Raw genomic sequence first — 15,906 nt, forward strand, 5'->3', positions numbered from 1 at the left:
ATAGCCATCTTTACCATATGAAAGACATTAACCTTGTTATCATCTTCATCAGATTTTTCTGAGGGTTGTGGTGAAGAATCACTTTTTATTTCTTCTTTTATTTTTGCAGCCTTTATCACCTTATTCTTCTTAGTTCTTGTTTTCCTCCTCTTTGAATTGCCCTGCATACAAATTTGTCTCTTTAATATGTCAACTGACAAGCATCTTTGTAGCACAGTTGCAAAAAAAAACTTTGTTTTTACATCAAATAAAGGATTCATTTTATTTATTGCCACTAATGACCACTACTTTTCTCAGGACTGGAGACAGAGCATACTGCAACAGTAGAGAATACATACAAATAATAAGAGAATAATACAATGTGAAACTCTCAATTTATTTCTTGAGTTAGTCTTATTTAGCAGTACAGAGTACTGTACAAAGTACTACACAAAGAACAGAACAAAAATAGAAAAAGGATCAGCTGACATGTCCACAAGTATATTGTTTTATCTCACTAATAAATGCCAAATTTTACTTACTGCACCAGCAAGCCTTTGTGCTTCTTTCCTTGCAAGGTCTTTATTCAGTAATTTAATGAGGTAGTCTGCACGGGTTTGTAATTGCTTCGCCTGGGGCTTCTTATCTGGATCATCAGGCAAAATCTGAGGAGAACAATGGCAGTATCACAGTTATGAGTACATATTATCAAGTTTGAAAGATGCTAGCCTGGAGCACAGGGAACAGAAAAAGCTGCACAGAAGGTGGAGAGCAATCCACTTCAACTATACTTAGCAAATATGCCAGCATGCTTGAAGCAAAGGAGAATTTCTTAGATGTTTTCATTTCTTTCCAGTCATGCAGCCAATGCAGAGTCTTGGAAATTGCCTCACAATTTAAAACAAAGTCAAGAAACCACTCTCCGATTTCCATTTCCACTTCGATAGTTTATCTAAGAAATTCTGAGCTTCTGTACCAGTCATCCACAGAACTCCTACCTAATTCATCTTCCAAATGCAGAACTCGCTAGAGGGTACTGCAGATGCCAAAAATATAAATGGGTGGTTTCAAAAAACCAAGCAAATTAATGGAAGGCAGGAGTAGGAATTATTATTAAATAAATTTGGACACAAGCCTGGCCCCTCAAATCCCAAAGCTATAGGTTGTTGGCACTGTCGCAAAGTTTAGTCTCCCTCAATACCTGTTGCTCAGTATTGCTTAGAAGCTATTGCACTAACTCTAATACAGCTATTCTCATGTTGTGAGTGAAAGACAGTTTCAAGTGAAGAACCTGGGGATTAAGTGGGAACGGGGAAACCAAATCAAATCTCTAGAAAAATCTCCCTTCCAATAGTTCAGGAAGACAAAATCGTCAGAGAAGGAAAAGACTGAAGAGAAAAATTCAAGTGACAGGTGTCCAGCTAACACGGAAACATGGCAACATAACTGACTGCAAGAAGGCATACTTCGATCAAATACACAAGACCTTAAAATCTAATAATATACCACAAGAAGGACATCAAGAAGGATAACTGACATCTAATGTCTCTGCAATTTCAGCTATCATAAAATAAGCTCTTCCAGTAACTGTTCTTCGTAGCATTATAACCTAAACAAAAAGACTCCTTGATGAAATGTTGTAGATGACATACCTTCTGTGTCAAACTGAGATCAGGATCCATTTTTATCATTTCCCAGCTGCCATAACCATACTCATAGATGCCTATTAACAGATTGGAATCATCTTCCTTACCCCAATCTATATCAAAATGAGCAGCCTTGGTGTGGCATGGGATGACATATCTAGCAGAAATAAATTAGAAAGACAAAGTATTATTAGTAGTAACTGACCACAGTTCCCAGTGAATACAACTGAGAAGCCAAAGCTGATACTGGCTTCTACAGCAAGGGAAGAAAGAATGAAGAACAGATGTGGAGCAGGTTACTGCTGCCAGTCTTTACAGGGAATAGAGGGACAATGCTGTCTCAATGTGCTTTGAGTCAAAGTTGTCTGAAAAAAGCTAATAAAACTTGGAAAATTTTCTACATTGCTATTTCCCTCAAAAAAACAAAAATCAATACCTTTTTCTTTCTTCTGGATCTGAAGGAATGGATTTGTGCAATGGTGCCAACTCTTCTTCATGAGAGATGACTAGCTTTGCATTCACCTGCACTCCTGAGATTCGGAATGTTGGTCCTTTAACTTTCCCAAGTCTACCGCCTGAAAACAAATCACAAAGCTATTAAAATACTTACCTTCACAAACATGATACTGAAAAATGTAAAGAAAACAAGTAAGATTGATGATCCAGCAGCAAATTTTCAATTATACCAAATGACTTCTTCTTAACCAAATGCTTGAATTAAGCTCCAGAACCAAAAGGTCTTCGAGGTAATAACAGATTACTTATAAGTTTCACAGCAAAGCAAAAACATACTGCATTCTCCAATGACAACTCACACATGGAAGGGGGGGGGGGGGAGTGAATCTTACTATAACGCTTTTTTAAAACCACCCAGCATGCCAACATTTTTGTTTATATTATTCCTCAACAAAAAGGTTTTGTTATGATCAGAGTGCAAGAATAATTCAGACTTCTTGACACTTTTAGTGCCCTCCAAGCCCCCCTGAACACATTGTACCTGTTCTGTCTTGTCCAGATGAATTGTCCTTTAAAGCTTTAATGCATCCATTATGTACAAGCTCTCCCAAACGTCTAAGATCTGTCTCCGACTTATCAACTAGCTCAGCATCTCTAGCTACAGCATCTAACCTGTAATAAAATAAATACACATTTTTATAGCTCTGAAACTTTAGTAACTGTGAATGACTCCTTCAGACTTTGAAACTAGACTAAGGATCACATAAGTTATCCGTCACATGCACTTGCTATGCTCTGTACAACTTTGATCTAAGGAGGGGGGAGGCAGGGGGAAAGTGAGTCAGGTATCAGAGGACAATAGAACAAGAACTGTAAAGGACACTAACCCTACAGTATTGAGTTATGTTACCGTACGTTTCTTTAAAAAAAGAAAAGGAATCATTATATATAGTATGTTCATATGGACCATAAATATATTTAATGAAAATAAGGATGGGATGTTTTTCCTAAAAATATGGAATAATAAAGAAAGCTTAAAAATAAGAACTCACAACAGGGAAAACTCAAAACTAACTTGACAGTCACAGTGGATAAACTGATAGGCTTTCAAGAGGCTATCAAACAAGACAACTGATTATCACCAATGAAGATTACACACGACATCAGGTAAAGCATAAAATAAAAATAGGCAGTCATGTAAATTGAAAGGTATTGTTCCAATTTTTATGAAAACAAGGTTCCAAGTTGCTACACAAATAATAGTCAAACAAGTTTACCTTTCAAGAGGGCCACCAAATTTCTTGTAACTCTTGATAAACCTAGTAACAGAAAATAATTTTGCCATTTTAAAGTATGCTTAACTACGTTAGTTTTAAAATTGTATTAATACAATTTTAATCTTAGTATAATACTATATGGACAATCAGGGGAAAAAAAAAATAGAGTAGGGCAATTTAGTATATCCAGATAACCCAAAGTCAGAGTTTTATTAGTTTAAGAATAGACGTAAATAAAATAATAGAAGGTACAATTTAATTTCACAAGACAGAAGACCAGGCAGCTGGATGTGTCTAATAAGAAAAATTTAGTGTGGATTTACACTAAATAGAGATTTCAGACATTTTGTTATGCTGTAGATTGCTCTTTTTTTGAATATATTGGAAAATATGACATGAAAGATAGTCTCAGTAGGAATGTGTAAGTGATGGAAAGAAACTGGAGGAGACACCTGGGATAGAAGGGAATTAAGAATAACATAAATAAAAATAATTTTTAAAAAAGAAAAAGATTTCCTCAACAACCAAGGCCTCAAATTGCTAGTGCAAGCACAACAATAGCCTTGAAAAAGTACCAGTTCACTGTGTTGTTACATGAAATGGAAAAGGAAAAAGGATCTTTAAAGTTATTTATCTAACCAAAAGTATTTTGAAAGCTTTACAGAATTTCACAGAAACATCCATACTTAAATTTCAGCAGCAAAGTAGCATTTCACAAACCCAAAAAGGCAAAACAAAACAATGCCTCCTCCTTCTGCCAAAAAAAATATTTTAGCATCAAATATTGAAGGGACCTGCTGTACAAGATTCAAACAGGATTTTGTATTCTGTCTCTAATCTGCCATCTAAAAGATACACACTCTAATCTGTCACATAAAAGGTATACATATTCAGCACTGCAGTTTTTAAAATAAAATGATGGGAAGCAGATTATTTTGCTTGTATGAAAGCTCAGAAAGAAAAAGCTCAACCATTGTAACACCTGTCTTCACGGGTTGCAGGAATTAACAAATTTAAAACAATCCAGAATATTTTTCAAACTTAATTTTATGCCTCATTAAAATAAGTTCAAATTCTTGCCATGACAATTCACTACGTCAGCACCACACAGTACAGAAGGTAAAACATTCACTGCCTAGAACAAAAAACTTCTGAAGAAATTCAGGAAAAATGGACTGCTTTCTGTACTTTCAAGCTCTACAATAATAACAACATTGTCTTGTCCCTTTAATTATGCATGTGTCCCCATATCTCACCGCCTGATCTCTGCATCACTAAATCCTTTAATATTTTCTCGGGGAATAGTTCGTGGTCTTCCACGTTTTTTTGGCCGTTTTCTTTCTGAGATGGAGTCACTATCAGATCCAGAATATCTTCTGCTCCTGCTGCGCCTCCCTTCACTTCCATTAAAGCTGATCTGGAATTTCAGAATAAGTAGTTCAAAGCTACTTCAACAAACATAAGTGTTACCTAGCCTGTCAAAAATACGTGTTCATGAAAGGAAGGAAAGAAAAAAAAAAACAACATCCACCCAAAACTCAGCACCAACCCCCAACAAACCAACTAAACCAACAGCAACATAAAAGTACAACTCGGTCAGAATCAAGGGACACCTGTTTTGCACAGTTTCTCATCCTTGGGAGCATGTATATTTCTTCAAGTTCTTTCTGTCTTTCCTCCTCTTCTATTTTTCGCCGCTGGACTTCCGGAATGATTTCTTCCCAATTTCTTGAATTTCTTTCTGGTTCCAACTCAATATCATCTTCATCCATATTGGAAAAGTTGGCCACCTTGTATATCAGAATATACGTATTTTCATCAAATCAACACATGACTTTATTTGAAAAAGACTAAGCAACTAATATTTTAGGAAAATAAATCTCTAGATGGCATATTTTATGCATGTATATATATGTTACTGTTTTACAACATATATAAAATTTACACATACAAAATGCTTCATGAAACAGTGTCTCTACTGAATGTATTATTATGCATTTATGAAACAGACACAGACTCCATGTAACATGGTCTAAGATTAGAAGTCATGAGAATCTTTTTCTTCTTTCAAAAGCTGATTAATACAGACGCATCACGAAACATCTCCCTGATAGCTTATGATTATTGTTTAACTTCCTTCAAAACAGGGCTAACAACATTTCAATGCCTGAGTTAATGTGAATCTACAATATAAAACTAACCAAACATTAATACACCGTAGAAATCAAAGTATGTTGCAAATCAATGATCAGCAGAAAAGCTATTTAATAATCTGCTGATCTAAACAAACACATCACGCTCTGCATTTTTTTTTGCACCCAAATTATAATATGTTTAACTGGCAACACTTGAAATACCTGGCATTTAAGTTGACTTCATGGCTAAAAGCTATTTCAAAAAGTCATCGTTTAAGAAATTAAAACTTTATATTTTGCGCTCAACAACACCACAGCTGCTTAACAACAAAAGCACTAAATAAAACACAGAACTACCTAGAATTCTAGTCATTAACACATTCATAAATATCTCTTATTAGCAAAATACATCATATATTTTTAAATGTTTATACTGATGGTAGGTAAAAAGACATATTATTAGAGATACAGAGTTGACTTACTGAGGCATCTATTTCGTAAGAATAAAGAGACAGATAAGTACACAAAAGAAAAATAGTGCTACTTATAAAGGAAACTGTAATTGTGGCAGGGGGGAGGGAAGAGGGCAATACCTTGAACTGTGAAAGCAACTCATCTCCTACAGTTAATGGACCTGGCTCATTTTCTCGAGTTTCAGCCCTCTTCAAGATTTCATCTATATCCATTTCCTAAAAAAGAAGTTTCTCTTTACAATGAAATAATTTATATATATTTTTGGTTGTTTTCTCTATCTAGTCCAGAAACACTGCTTACCTGGGGCTCCTGTTCTTCTCCTTCAGGTTCTTTAAAAAGTTCCTCGGCACCAAACTTCAAAATTGCTGATAACTCCTCCTTATTAAAAGGTGTTGAGCTGAAATAACGGATGTTTCACAAAAAGCATTTTATCTTAGTAACGTGGAAATTTTCTCTATAACACAAATAAGCTTTCTTATTACCGTTAAATAAAAACTATATACATTTTTAATGTATATTTAATATGCAAATAAAAATCTACAAAGACTTTGCTTCTTTACTTATTTAACCTTATTTTGCCTTTCATTAACCAAGTAAAATAACTTACATTTTTACTTACTTGTAAAATATACTTAAGGGTAAACTGGTACTGAAATAAATACAAATATACCTTGAAGGAGTAGAGCCCGTATGTAGTACAGTTTTCCCTGTAGTGTCCATTCTCTGAATTACTAAATGATCTAACACCATCTTTTTCTTGGCTCTTTCAAGAATATCTTCTTCTACTGATCCTTTTGTGACGAGCCGATAAATATTAACCTATGTATTTTTAAAAAAAGTAAACAGCAACAAGGAGAAATCTCAGTCTTCACTACACATCTTCTCCATTTGTTGACTGGTTTAAAATATGAAATACGTTATCAGTCTTTACATGTTTTTAAAAAAAAACAGAGAAATAAACTCTTAGACCTGTCTTTTTTAAACTTCAGTGATTTGGCACAAGCATTGTCACAGGCCAAACTGTCACATCTCCAATTATTACCGTACATATTCTGCAAGAAAGAAACCTGAAGAGAATTAAGACACATTTAAGCAAGAAGGATGTGCCTGATGTAGCAGTTATTTTCTAGAATGACATGATGCCAATGAATGTGGGACAGAGAAGCCCACAACTCTTCTTCCTTTCCCATTCATATACCACAGCTGCCATATTGTCTCTCCATACAGGGAGATTTTAAAAAAAAGAAAATTAAATGAGCACTACCAACTGTTTTGAACATAAGCAGCAAGTATAAGTTATTCTCAAAAATACATGATGACTGAATGGTGCAGACAGTATGAAACTCTCCTTCCAGTTTGGAGCTTAAAGCTGAATATGCATACCTGTTTCTTTTGTCCTATCCTATGCGCTCTAGCCTGTGCTTGCAGATCGTTCTGTGGATTCCAGTCAGAATCAAATATAACTACAGTGTCAGCAGATGCCAGATTGATACCTAACCCTCCAGCTCTGGTAGACAGTAAAAAGCAGAAGTCCTGAAATCATAAAATAAGAAATAGTTTTATATACAATAGCTGTAATATTCTTAAAGGAACCAACATGACACTTGTTTATGCATTCTGTGGCACAGACTACAAAACCACATACTACCAATTCCATAACCGTTCTATAGTTAAAGCTTCCTTAAGTACAAAGCAAACATTGATACCAATTTATTTCTTAAATAGTTACAACTTCTCAACAGTTTAAAGAAAGATGATCAAGGACCAAAAAATCCCAACTGAACAAAAGACTGGCCGAAAAGTACAAAACCACTACTATTAAAGCTTTGTACGTTATGAAGTTCCTCTCCCGCGCACTCTGCCCTGGAAGACTAAACAGCCATGCCAGAAAAGGGAAGATGCTTGAGCCTAGAAGTAACTGGTTAAGAAACAAGAAGCCAAAGTCTTCTGCCAGGTTCAATGCTGTTCAACACATTCATGAACAATATAAAAATAAGCAACGAGGTGAAAAAGCCTGTAGATGATACAGAATTATTCATTCAGAGACAAATATTAAAGCCTACAGAAGGATCTTGAGACATGCAACAAAACAACATATGACATTCAAGATACAGTAAAACAAGTAAAAAAAAAACAAAAAAAACCACACACCCAATTTTCAGTACAGTTACAGGAAACAGCAAACCACTACACTCAGGAATGAGTCCTGAGAATTGTGTTAGAAATTTCCACATAGCCCTTTGCTCAGTAATAGCCAAAAACCATACAGGTGTTCTGAATTTTTAGGAAAGAAATAAAAAATAGAACTGAGAACATAAATTTGTTGCTGCACAAATGCACAGTTTGCCTCCATTTTTGAATGGCATGAAGTTTAAATTCGTCTTGATCTCAAAAAATGTACAGTGTAACTGCAAAGATTTCAGAAAAAGGCAGTAATGTCTATGCTAGAAATTTGACATAGAATTAACTTCTATATTTAACAAATAACTGAAAGCTTACATTATGGGGTTAAGTACTTCTCCCTCCACTGTACCAGAAACAAGCACAGCAGCGACTGACAAATGCTATCGTTCAACTACTGATTTAAAAATGACAAACAGCCCCTCACAAAAAACAACGCCCAACCAAAACAACCTCCCCTCCCTCAGATCTACCAGTATAAGACAAAAGATTCAAGCTGGTCAAAGGTATGAAATGGCTTGCATACTAGGAATGCTAAATAAGCTAAAAATCTTCCAACTCAGAACAGAGAGAATCTGTAACAGACACCTATATATTCACAGGTTGCTCACAAAGAATGGCTAGAAATCAGTTCTTCAATATTTCTTCCAGGGCAAGTAACTAGGTGGCAACAAATGAAGATAACAGAAGCCAGATTTGAAACAATTAAAGATGGTTGTTCTTGCAAGGATATACACAAGTTAGTTCTGCCCACTGCCAAAAGATGTTTTTCATGCTAACTGCTTGTGTAAGTTTAATGCTCTAGTGAACACTGTTAAGTTCTAAACAGCAACGAAGCTGAGATTAAACTTCTGCAGCATTTATATAATAAAATTATTTTGATAAAGAGCTTTAAAAAATTATAGCTACACAACTGATTAAATACCATTTTCATAAGGTATGTGTTTTCTACTTAACCTCTTAGAGAAAAAAAATTAGCAGATGTAAACCTTATAGTCTAGGCAATAACAATTAATTTTCAACTTTATTGATATATTCCTCACTTTTCTCAGCCTTCATTTTTTGTGCAATGCTTTTTTCTATTTCTTGGCAAAAAACATAAAATGGATTCCTTATGAAAAAAGCAGCATACCTCTGATCCTTCCGCATTAAAATGGTCCAGTGCTTGCTTCCTCAATTCCCCTTTTATTGATCCATCAAGTCTCTAAATAGAGATTGAATACTCCAGTTAAAAAGTAATTCTTATACAGTATTCAAAATCAGAGCAACATGAATTCTCAACTGCCAAAACTGCCATGTGAATGAAAAAAAAAACCATAATGCAACGCTTCACATGATTTTTTAATTCATCTGTTTCTTTTCAAAATACTATTTAGCACATAGCAATTGCCAGCCCTCCTAGAAAAAGAATTCATTGTCTTATATCTTTTCCTAAGCATAGTGGTAAAGATCACATAATTAAGAAACAGCTGAGGGTGGAAGGGACCTCTGGAGGTCGTCTTCTCTAACTCCCCTATTCAGGTGCGGACAGCTAAAGCAGGTTGCCCAAGGTCATGTCTAGGTGGCTTTTGAATGTCACAGACGACTCTCAGAGTAAAGAAAAGATTTTTCTTTTATTCAAGATCAAACCTTCTTGGTTACTACCACCAAGATTCTTACCTGAAAGGGAAACTGACGATACTTGAGATATTCAGCCAGGATGTCCAGCATCCTCACCATCTGTGAGAAAATCAGAACTCTGTTGCCACGTTCTCGCAGACGAATCAGTAGCTTGTCAAGAAGGATTAGTTTCCCACTGCTACGTATTAAATGCTACAAAAACCAAGAAATACATATTACAAAATCAATTCATCTCAACACTAACACACACTGCAGATGATTAGACATTGCTTAACCCTCTAAGTATTTTTAAACAAAGCCTATCCATCAAGTCTCTCAAGCAAGATAAAGTGGAAGGAATACTGTCTGTGATGCCTAACTCTGTAAACCACCTAAAGCCTGTTAAGTCTTCTCAGCTCCATTGGGAATAACTAGAGCAGAAACGCAAGCAAATGTGAAATTTAATGTTGAAAATGTTAGGCCTCTTTCGGTGAAGATGCCTGGGATAGAATTTTGGGCAACACTAAATTTTGAGTTATATGTTTTTATTCTTTATGCCAGAAAGGGGGAGGATATTTGTTAGTGCACAAACTAGTAGTTTTGGGAAGGTATTTAAATTATCAACTTGAAAGCTTACAGAAAAAAATCATCTTTAGAAACATTTACATTGGTATATACTGCATCAACAGTCTTCTTATCTGTTACTGTACTTCTCAAGTTTTGGTACAAATACTAGCCAACCTTAAAAAAAAACCACACCACCAAACAACAGACCATCTTTGGTACGTAGTGATGATAATACTTTTCATCTATTACAACAGTAACAAAATCAGACTGAGCTTTGGATGCTTGTTACTTTCATTTCCTTTCACTTTGGTTGGCTGCAGGCATACAGAGAACAATATCTGATTATATAAAAAGCTTAGAAGCATTCTACAGATCACTTTCTGCTATCACATAGACTGCTAGTGTATCACGGCCAGTCACATGCATTTCCACTCACATCACATTTACCTGCCTAGTTGCCTTCTTTTGCTTAGGTTTAAAATAGTTCAAGATTATTTTGCATGAAAATACACAGCCTGTTTCAAACTATTTCCTTTTTACTTTGATTGATTTACTTTTTACTTTGATTTAAAATCGGGCATATTTTATTTAGTGAATAATTGAAACTGAATTAATTGTCAGAAAAAGAAACAAAAATCAACTCACTCACCTGTAAAACCCAGGATGCACGTTTTCCAGACTGTTTTTTCTTAACATACTTCAGTAAGAATTAGTAAACTGCCAGAGCATTATAAAATTGTGTGAATATTACAGATGTAGAACAGATTTTGGTTTTTTTAATTAAAAAGTGACATTACCTGTAAGGCTTCCTGTTTATTATAGAATTCATTATCATCTGGTGGTTTAATGAGGTAGCAATGGTTACAACACTTCTTGAGTTCCATCATGATGTTCAAAAAGCCTGAGGTACTGCCTTTTGAACCTTTACTGAGTGCTTTATAATTCCTGGTTAAAATCCACCTGTGATACAAGATGTACAATGTAAGTAATTTCTACCCAGATGTAGAAGCAAGACAGATGTAAGCTTTCAAAATACAGAAACGCTAAAGAAAAAAAGCAGCTCCCAAAAGAATGTACAAACATGCCAAACAAAAGAAACTACATGAATAGACATTAGATCGGTGTAATTCTTGAGGCCTTGCTTCACTGAATTTTACCGCATGAAACCCTAGAAGCTTCAAGTTCAAATTGCATTACAAAAACTATTATGCTTTAGTAAATTCCATGTAGATATATCAATAAAACAGCTCAATTTAAAAAGCATTGTTACTTACTTGTAATATTGCTTCTGCAATGCACTCATTTCCATCCTTAGAATTTGCTCAACTTTAGCAGGTAAAGACTTTTCTACATCTTTTTTAACTCTTCTCAATAGAAATGGTTCAAGTTCTTTGTGAAGACTTGCATAACCATATTCTCTCCCTTTGCCATGCTCCTCTTCAAAATCTTCCCAGGAGGAAAACCTTCAACGTAACAAAGAATGAGTGCAAAACAGTGACATACTGTGAATGACAAGAAGCAGCAAAATTCTAGAAGAAAGAGAACACAAACACAGAATGTGTGTAAATATACCACAAGAGCACATACACATTTGGATTTCTTCCCCACTCCCTTTGTTTAATTTATCCAATTTCTGAATTTTCACCTCACAAGAAATTCCAAATACCTTACCTGTAAATACAAGAATGGGATTTTCCAAAAATATTTACAGAATGAAAACTACCGAATTGTAACTTTCCCAGTGCAAATCCAACGTTTTTCTTTTTCCTGCAAAGACACTCACCTCGATGGTTGCAGAAATTCCATTATTACATTTATCAAGAGCAGCATGAAAAAACAGCTGCATGGCTGGAGTGTGCAAGAGAACAAGAGACTATGTGATGTACATTTTGCAGCTTGTATGGTCTAGTTGTAGCATAACTATCCCCTGTACTAACAGACTGGAACAGAAGTTATCATTAAATCAAGAATGGGTACTAGACCGTAGTGGCTTTCTTTGTAAGGTTCTGAAGAAGTCCATACAATCCATAGCTCAAACTAAACGGAGCTATGGTGCTTGCATTTACAAGATGTCCAACAGGAACATGTGCTTTCACTCATGAGCTCTAATTTATCTTAGGTATAAACAGAGATCAGTACAAAATAAGGTCAATACAGTAAGCTTACTGTATGCAAACCATATGGGAAAACCAGCTGACTGAACTACAGGATATTTGGCATCTTGGCACAAATTTGTTTCCATTAATAGTACTAACACTGAAAAGACTGATTTATGTTTCACCAGAGTAAATCCATATGGTGTCGCTCTTAGGCTAAAATGAAGTCTTTTTTCCAGGTTCTGACCCATACATCAATCCACCATTTTTGTGGGCTGCTAAAATGGAAAAAGGAGACAACTGCTACCAGTGTTACATATCAGGAGCAGTATGAAAAAATATCTGCATCTACTTTACACGGAATATTTTAATTATCCTTCAGTATAATTCTCCACCTCTACTGATTCTCAAATCACTATAACAAACTTGACCAAAAAAAAAAGTCAAAAAGAATCACGTAAAACTCTTCCTTACTTTTCTGGCATGATGAAGTGCAACAAAGACCAAAGCTCTTTGAGGGAGTTTTGCAGAGGGGTTCCAGTAATAAGAAGACGATGGTTAGACTTAAAGTCTATTAAAGTCTTGTACAGAAGAGAGTCGTCATTTTTTAAACGATGAGCTTCGTCAACTCCTATGAACGCCCAGTTCAGACCACCGAGGAATGACTAATAGAAGTGGGGGGGGGGGGGGGAGGAGGGGGAGAAGGGAGGGGAACAGTATACAAATAAACATATCACATAATTTCCCACATTTTATCATCAAGCTATAAACATCATTACTTCTTGGTGTATTTTAGTAAAATACCGACAGCTATACGTTTTGAGTACTGATTACGGCTTTTACATTTGCCAGATTCTTGGGCTGCTTGCACAGTGTAGAAAGTATTAAGTTTAAAAGGAAAAAACAGCTCAAAGTCTGACCTTCATTAATTTTTACATGACAGAAAAAAAAAAATCACTATCAACCCTTCTCCTCAGCAAATACAAACAAATGAAGTAAAAATGTTCTGCTTCTTGACTGCTTATAAAAATTTCCATATACTGTTAGAAGGATTAGCAATAACTCTGTGTGCTACTCTTATGGAGACAGTATTAATACATATACCCACACAGCAAACTGGAGAAAAAGAAGTGTTACTCACTTAATGAAATGGAAAAAGACTGAAAACCTCACCACACATACAAAAAAAATCAAGCAGTCCTTCAAAAAAACGCCAACCCCCCACAAACTCGAACCACACACTGCCATACTTGCAAAAGCTAAAGCTATCACACTCTCACTAAATTTAATGACCCACAAACCAAATGCATGCAAGTCTAAAGAGTGCTCTACACTGTAGAAATGACTTCTGTCTCCCTCAAGAAGTGCGATTACCTTATCCTTCAGCAAAATTTCGTATGTTGTTAGAAGTATGTTAAATTTTAATCGTTTGGTCTGTGGATGCATCCATTCATGAGTTCTTATCTACAAAAAGAATCAAGTGAACTATAAGCTACAGAAAAAAGTCTTGTTGACTGGAATGAATTTGAGTACTGCAACAATGTAAATGTTTAACGACATACAATAATATGATCACAAAACAGAAGTACAACATACACAAGACTGAACTTCCAAGCTGCCCAAGCACTCCAAAAATATTTTGTTTAAACTTCCGAATAAACAGCAAAGAATTTCTACAAAACATTTTTTACTTTTGGACAAGATTCCTAACATTCAGAAAACACATTAAGAAACAAACCAACAACTTTTCAGGAAATAAAATAATAACTGGACTGCTTACATACTTATTTTTACTATATCCACCTAAATAATCATATGGCAGAAGATAATTTGTTTTCAATTGCAAGTCTAAATTATTCATCCTGCTCACTATTAACCAGGAAAGAAATCTTTCACACACCTTTATACCTGATTAAAATCTAAGCTTTCAATTTACATCTTAAACATGTAATGTTTCAGTATTTACTCAGTCCTAACCAAAATACTGGAGATTAGCAGAGGATAGGAATATGAAATGAATCTTGTTTAATCTACAAGCCTTTCCAATGATAAAAAGAAATACTCACCATATTTCTGCTAGTTACATCTCCTAAGTAAACTACAGCATTCATCTGAGCAGCCCAAATTTGAATTTCTCTTTGCCAAGACGTCAAGGTAGATAGTGGCACGACCAGCAGGAAAGGCCCATACAATTGATGTTCGTGAAACAGGTAGTTCAGGAAAGAAATTGTTTGTATTGTTTTACCCAGACCCATTTCATCTGCAAGAATACAGCTGTTCCCTCTTAAAAAAAATAAAATAGGGGGATTGTAGAGAGGGGGAGGGATTGGAAAAGAAGAAATTATTGTCTTTTGAGCATAAAAACAACTCATACAAGTTTTCAAGAGTTTGCAACTACACACCTGGAAGAAATTTAGTTCCACTGTTTTTCCATAAAAACAATTTCCAACCCCTCCTTAATACTTAAATTAAATTAACAAAATTAACAAAAAGGTTGCAAATATTCCTCACGAGTCCAATTTTAAAAGTATAACACTAATGTTGGCATTTCAGAAGTTTGCTTTGGGTTTTCTGGTTTTACTGTTTTAGGTTGGTTTGTTTTTTGAAAATATGATTTGCCCCCATATGAAATTAAAAGCAAAGCAACAACACAGCTTAGCTGCTTTTTAAGAACAGCCATGGAATGGTAAGTTTTGGTGAGACTTAAAGCAAAACCACTCCCCTCACACCTCTACTTTGAGCTTACCGTACAAAACCCTCTACCTTCAAAAAAATACAGAAAAATCAGTTTCAAAGTTTTACAAATGCTTACAAACAGAAGAACTCCTTTCAGACTACACTTACTTGCACCAAGAGTGAGCAAGCCAATTCAATCCATTCAGCTGATAATCTCTTAACTCTAAACTTTCATGTCCTCCAATGTAAGACGGTTGCTTTTTTAGTGAAACAAACCTTGGCCTCTGTTTTAGAACCTGTCAAAAGCAAACTGATCATCAGTCCTATTACTGAATGAAATTATGAAAATATCTTCCTTTAGAAAAAATAGTAGTAGTGATCTACTGGGTCAGCAAATCTAGTCTTTATCCATCAATGAAAACTAGGTGACATAAAAACACCAAGCAATTTGCAAGCTGAAACTAGTTTGATTGCTAATATAAATTTCACAACGGGAGTGACATTAACTCACTCAAAAGTTTACTTTTACGATAAACTACAATACTAAACAAGCCCATCTTTGAATGCCAGTAAAACCACAAGGGATTGCTATCTACAAAAAGGTATTCTTCATAGGGATATTTTCCATGTATATTACTATATATCGGCATTACTATTCTGAACAACCTAAAAAAATACTTCATGATATGTATCTCTGGATTCATAGCAGATTTTCACATTTTTACTATCACAACTGATGTGGTAGCGTGAACCTGGTCAGCAGCTAAGCTGCCCCCCAGTTGCTCACTCCCCACCCGAGCAGGACAGGGGAGAGAACTGA

The 15,906-nt window shown here is 35.2% G+C and overlaps 1 protein-coding gene across 6 annotated transcripts in view; it reads right to left on the minus strand.

Moving 5' to 3' along the window:
* The window catches only part of CHD1 (chromodomain helicase DNA binding protein 1), a 55,593-nt gene that overhangs the window by 10,582 nt on the left and 29,105 nt on the right, over positions 1 to 15,906 (minus strand). For 4 of the 6 annotated variants that reach the window (XM_075410783.1, XM_075410780.1, XM_075410786.1 and 1 more), the window contains 20 exons: positions 15,255 to 15,382; positions 14,477 to 14,693; positions 13,785 to 13,874; positions 12,885 to 13,075; positions 11,589 to 11,777; positions 11,112 to 11,274; positions 9,808 to 9,960; positions 9,281 to 9,352; positions 7,351 to 7,500; positions 6,638 to 6,786; positions 6,268 to 6,364; positions 6,087 to 6,182; positions 4,972 to 5,148; positions 4,615 to 4,775; positions 3,359 to 3,400; positions 2,623 to 2,753; positions 2,062 to 2,200; positions 1,632 to 1,782; positions 522 to 644; positions 15 to 161 (listed from right to left, as the gene is read on the minus strand). In XM_075410783.1, the coding sequence (XP_075266898.1) occupies positions 15 to 161; positions 522 to 644; positions 1,632 to 1,782; positions 2,062 to 2,200; positions 2,623 to 2,753; positions 3,359 to 3,400; positions 4,615 to 4,775; positions 4,972 to 5,148; positions 6,087 to 6,182; positions 6,268 to 6,364; positions 6,638 to 6,786; positions 7,351 to 7,500; positions 9,281 to 9,352; positions 9,808 to 9,960; positions 11,112 to 11,274; positions 11,589 to 11,777; positions 12,885 to 13,075; positions 13,785 to 13,874; positions 14,477 to 14,693; positions 15,255 to 15,382 (2,766 nt within the window). The remainder of the gene's footprint in view (positions 1 to 14; positions 162 to 521; positions 645 to 1,631; positions 1,783 to 2,061; positions 2,201 to 2,622; positions 2,754 to 3,358; positions 3,401 to 4,614; positions 4,776 to 4,971; positions 5,149 to 6,086; positions 6,183 to 6,267; positions 6,365 to 6,637; positions 6,787 to 7,350; positions 7,501 to 9,280; positions 9,353 to 9,807; positions 9,961 to 11,111; positions 11,275 to 11,588; positions 11,778 to 12,884; positions 13,076 to 13,784; positions 13,875 to 14,476; positions 14,694 to 15,254; positions 15,383 to 15,906) is intronic. The other 2 variants (XM_075410784.1, XM_075410782.1) reach the window with 1 other exon arrangement.

This window comes from Opisthocomus hoazin, chromosome Z (genome assembly GCF_030867145.1).
Source record: "Opisthocomus hoazin isolate bOpiHoa1 chromosome Z, bOpiHoa1.hap1, whole genome shotgun sequence".
In the NCBI taxonomy this organism is placed as follows: Eukaryota; Metazoa; Chordata; class Aves; order Opisthocomiformes; family Opisthocomidae; genus Opisthocomus; species Opisthocomus hoazin.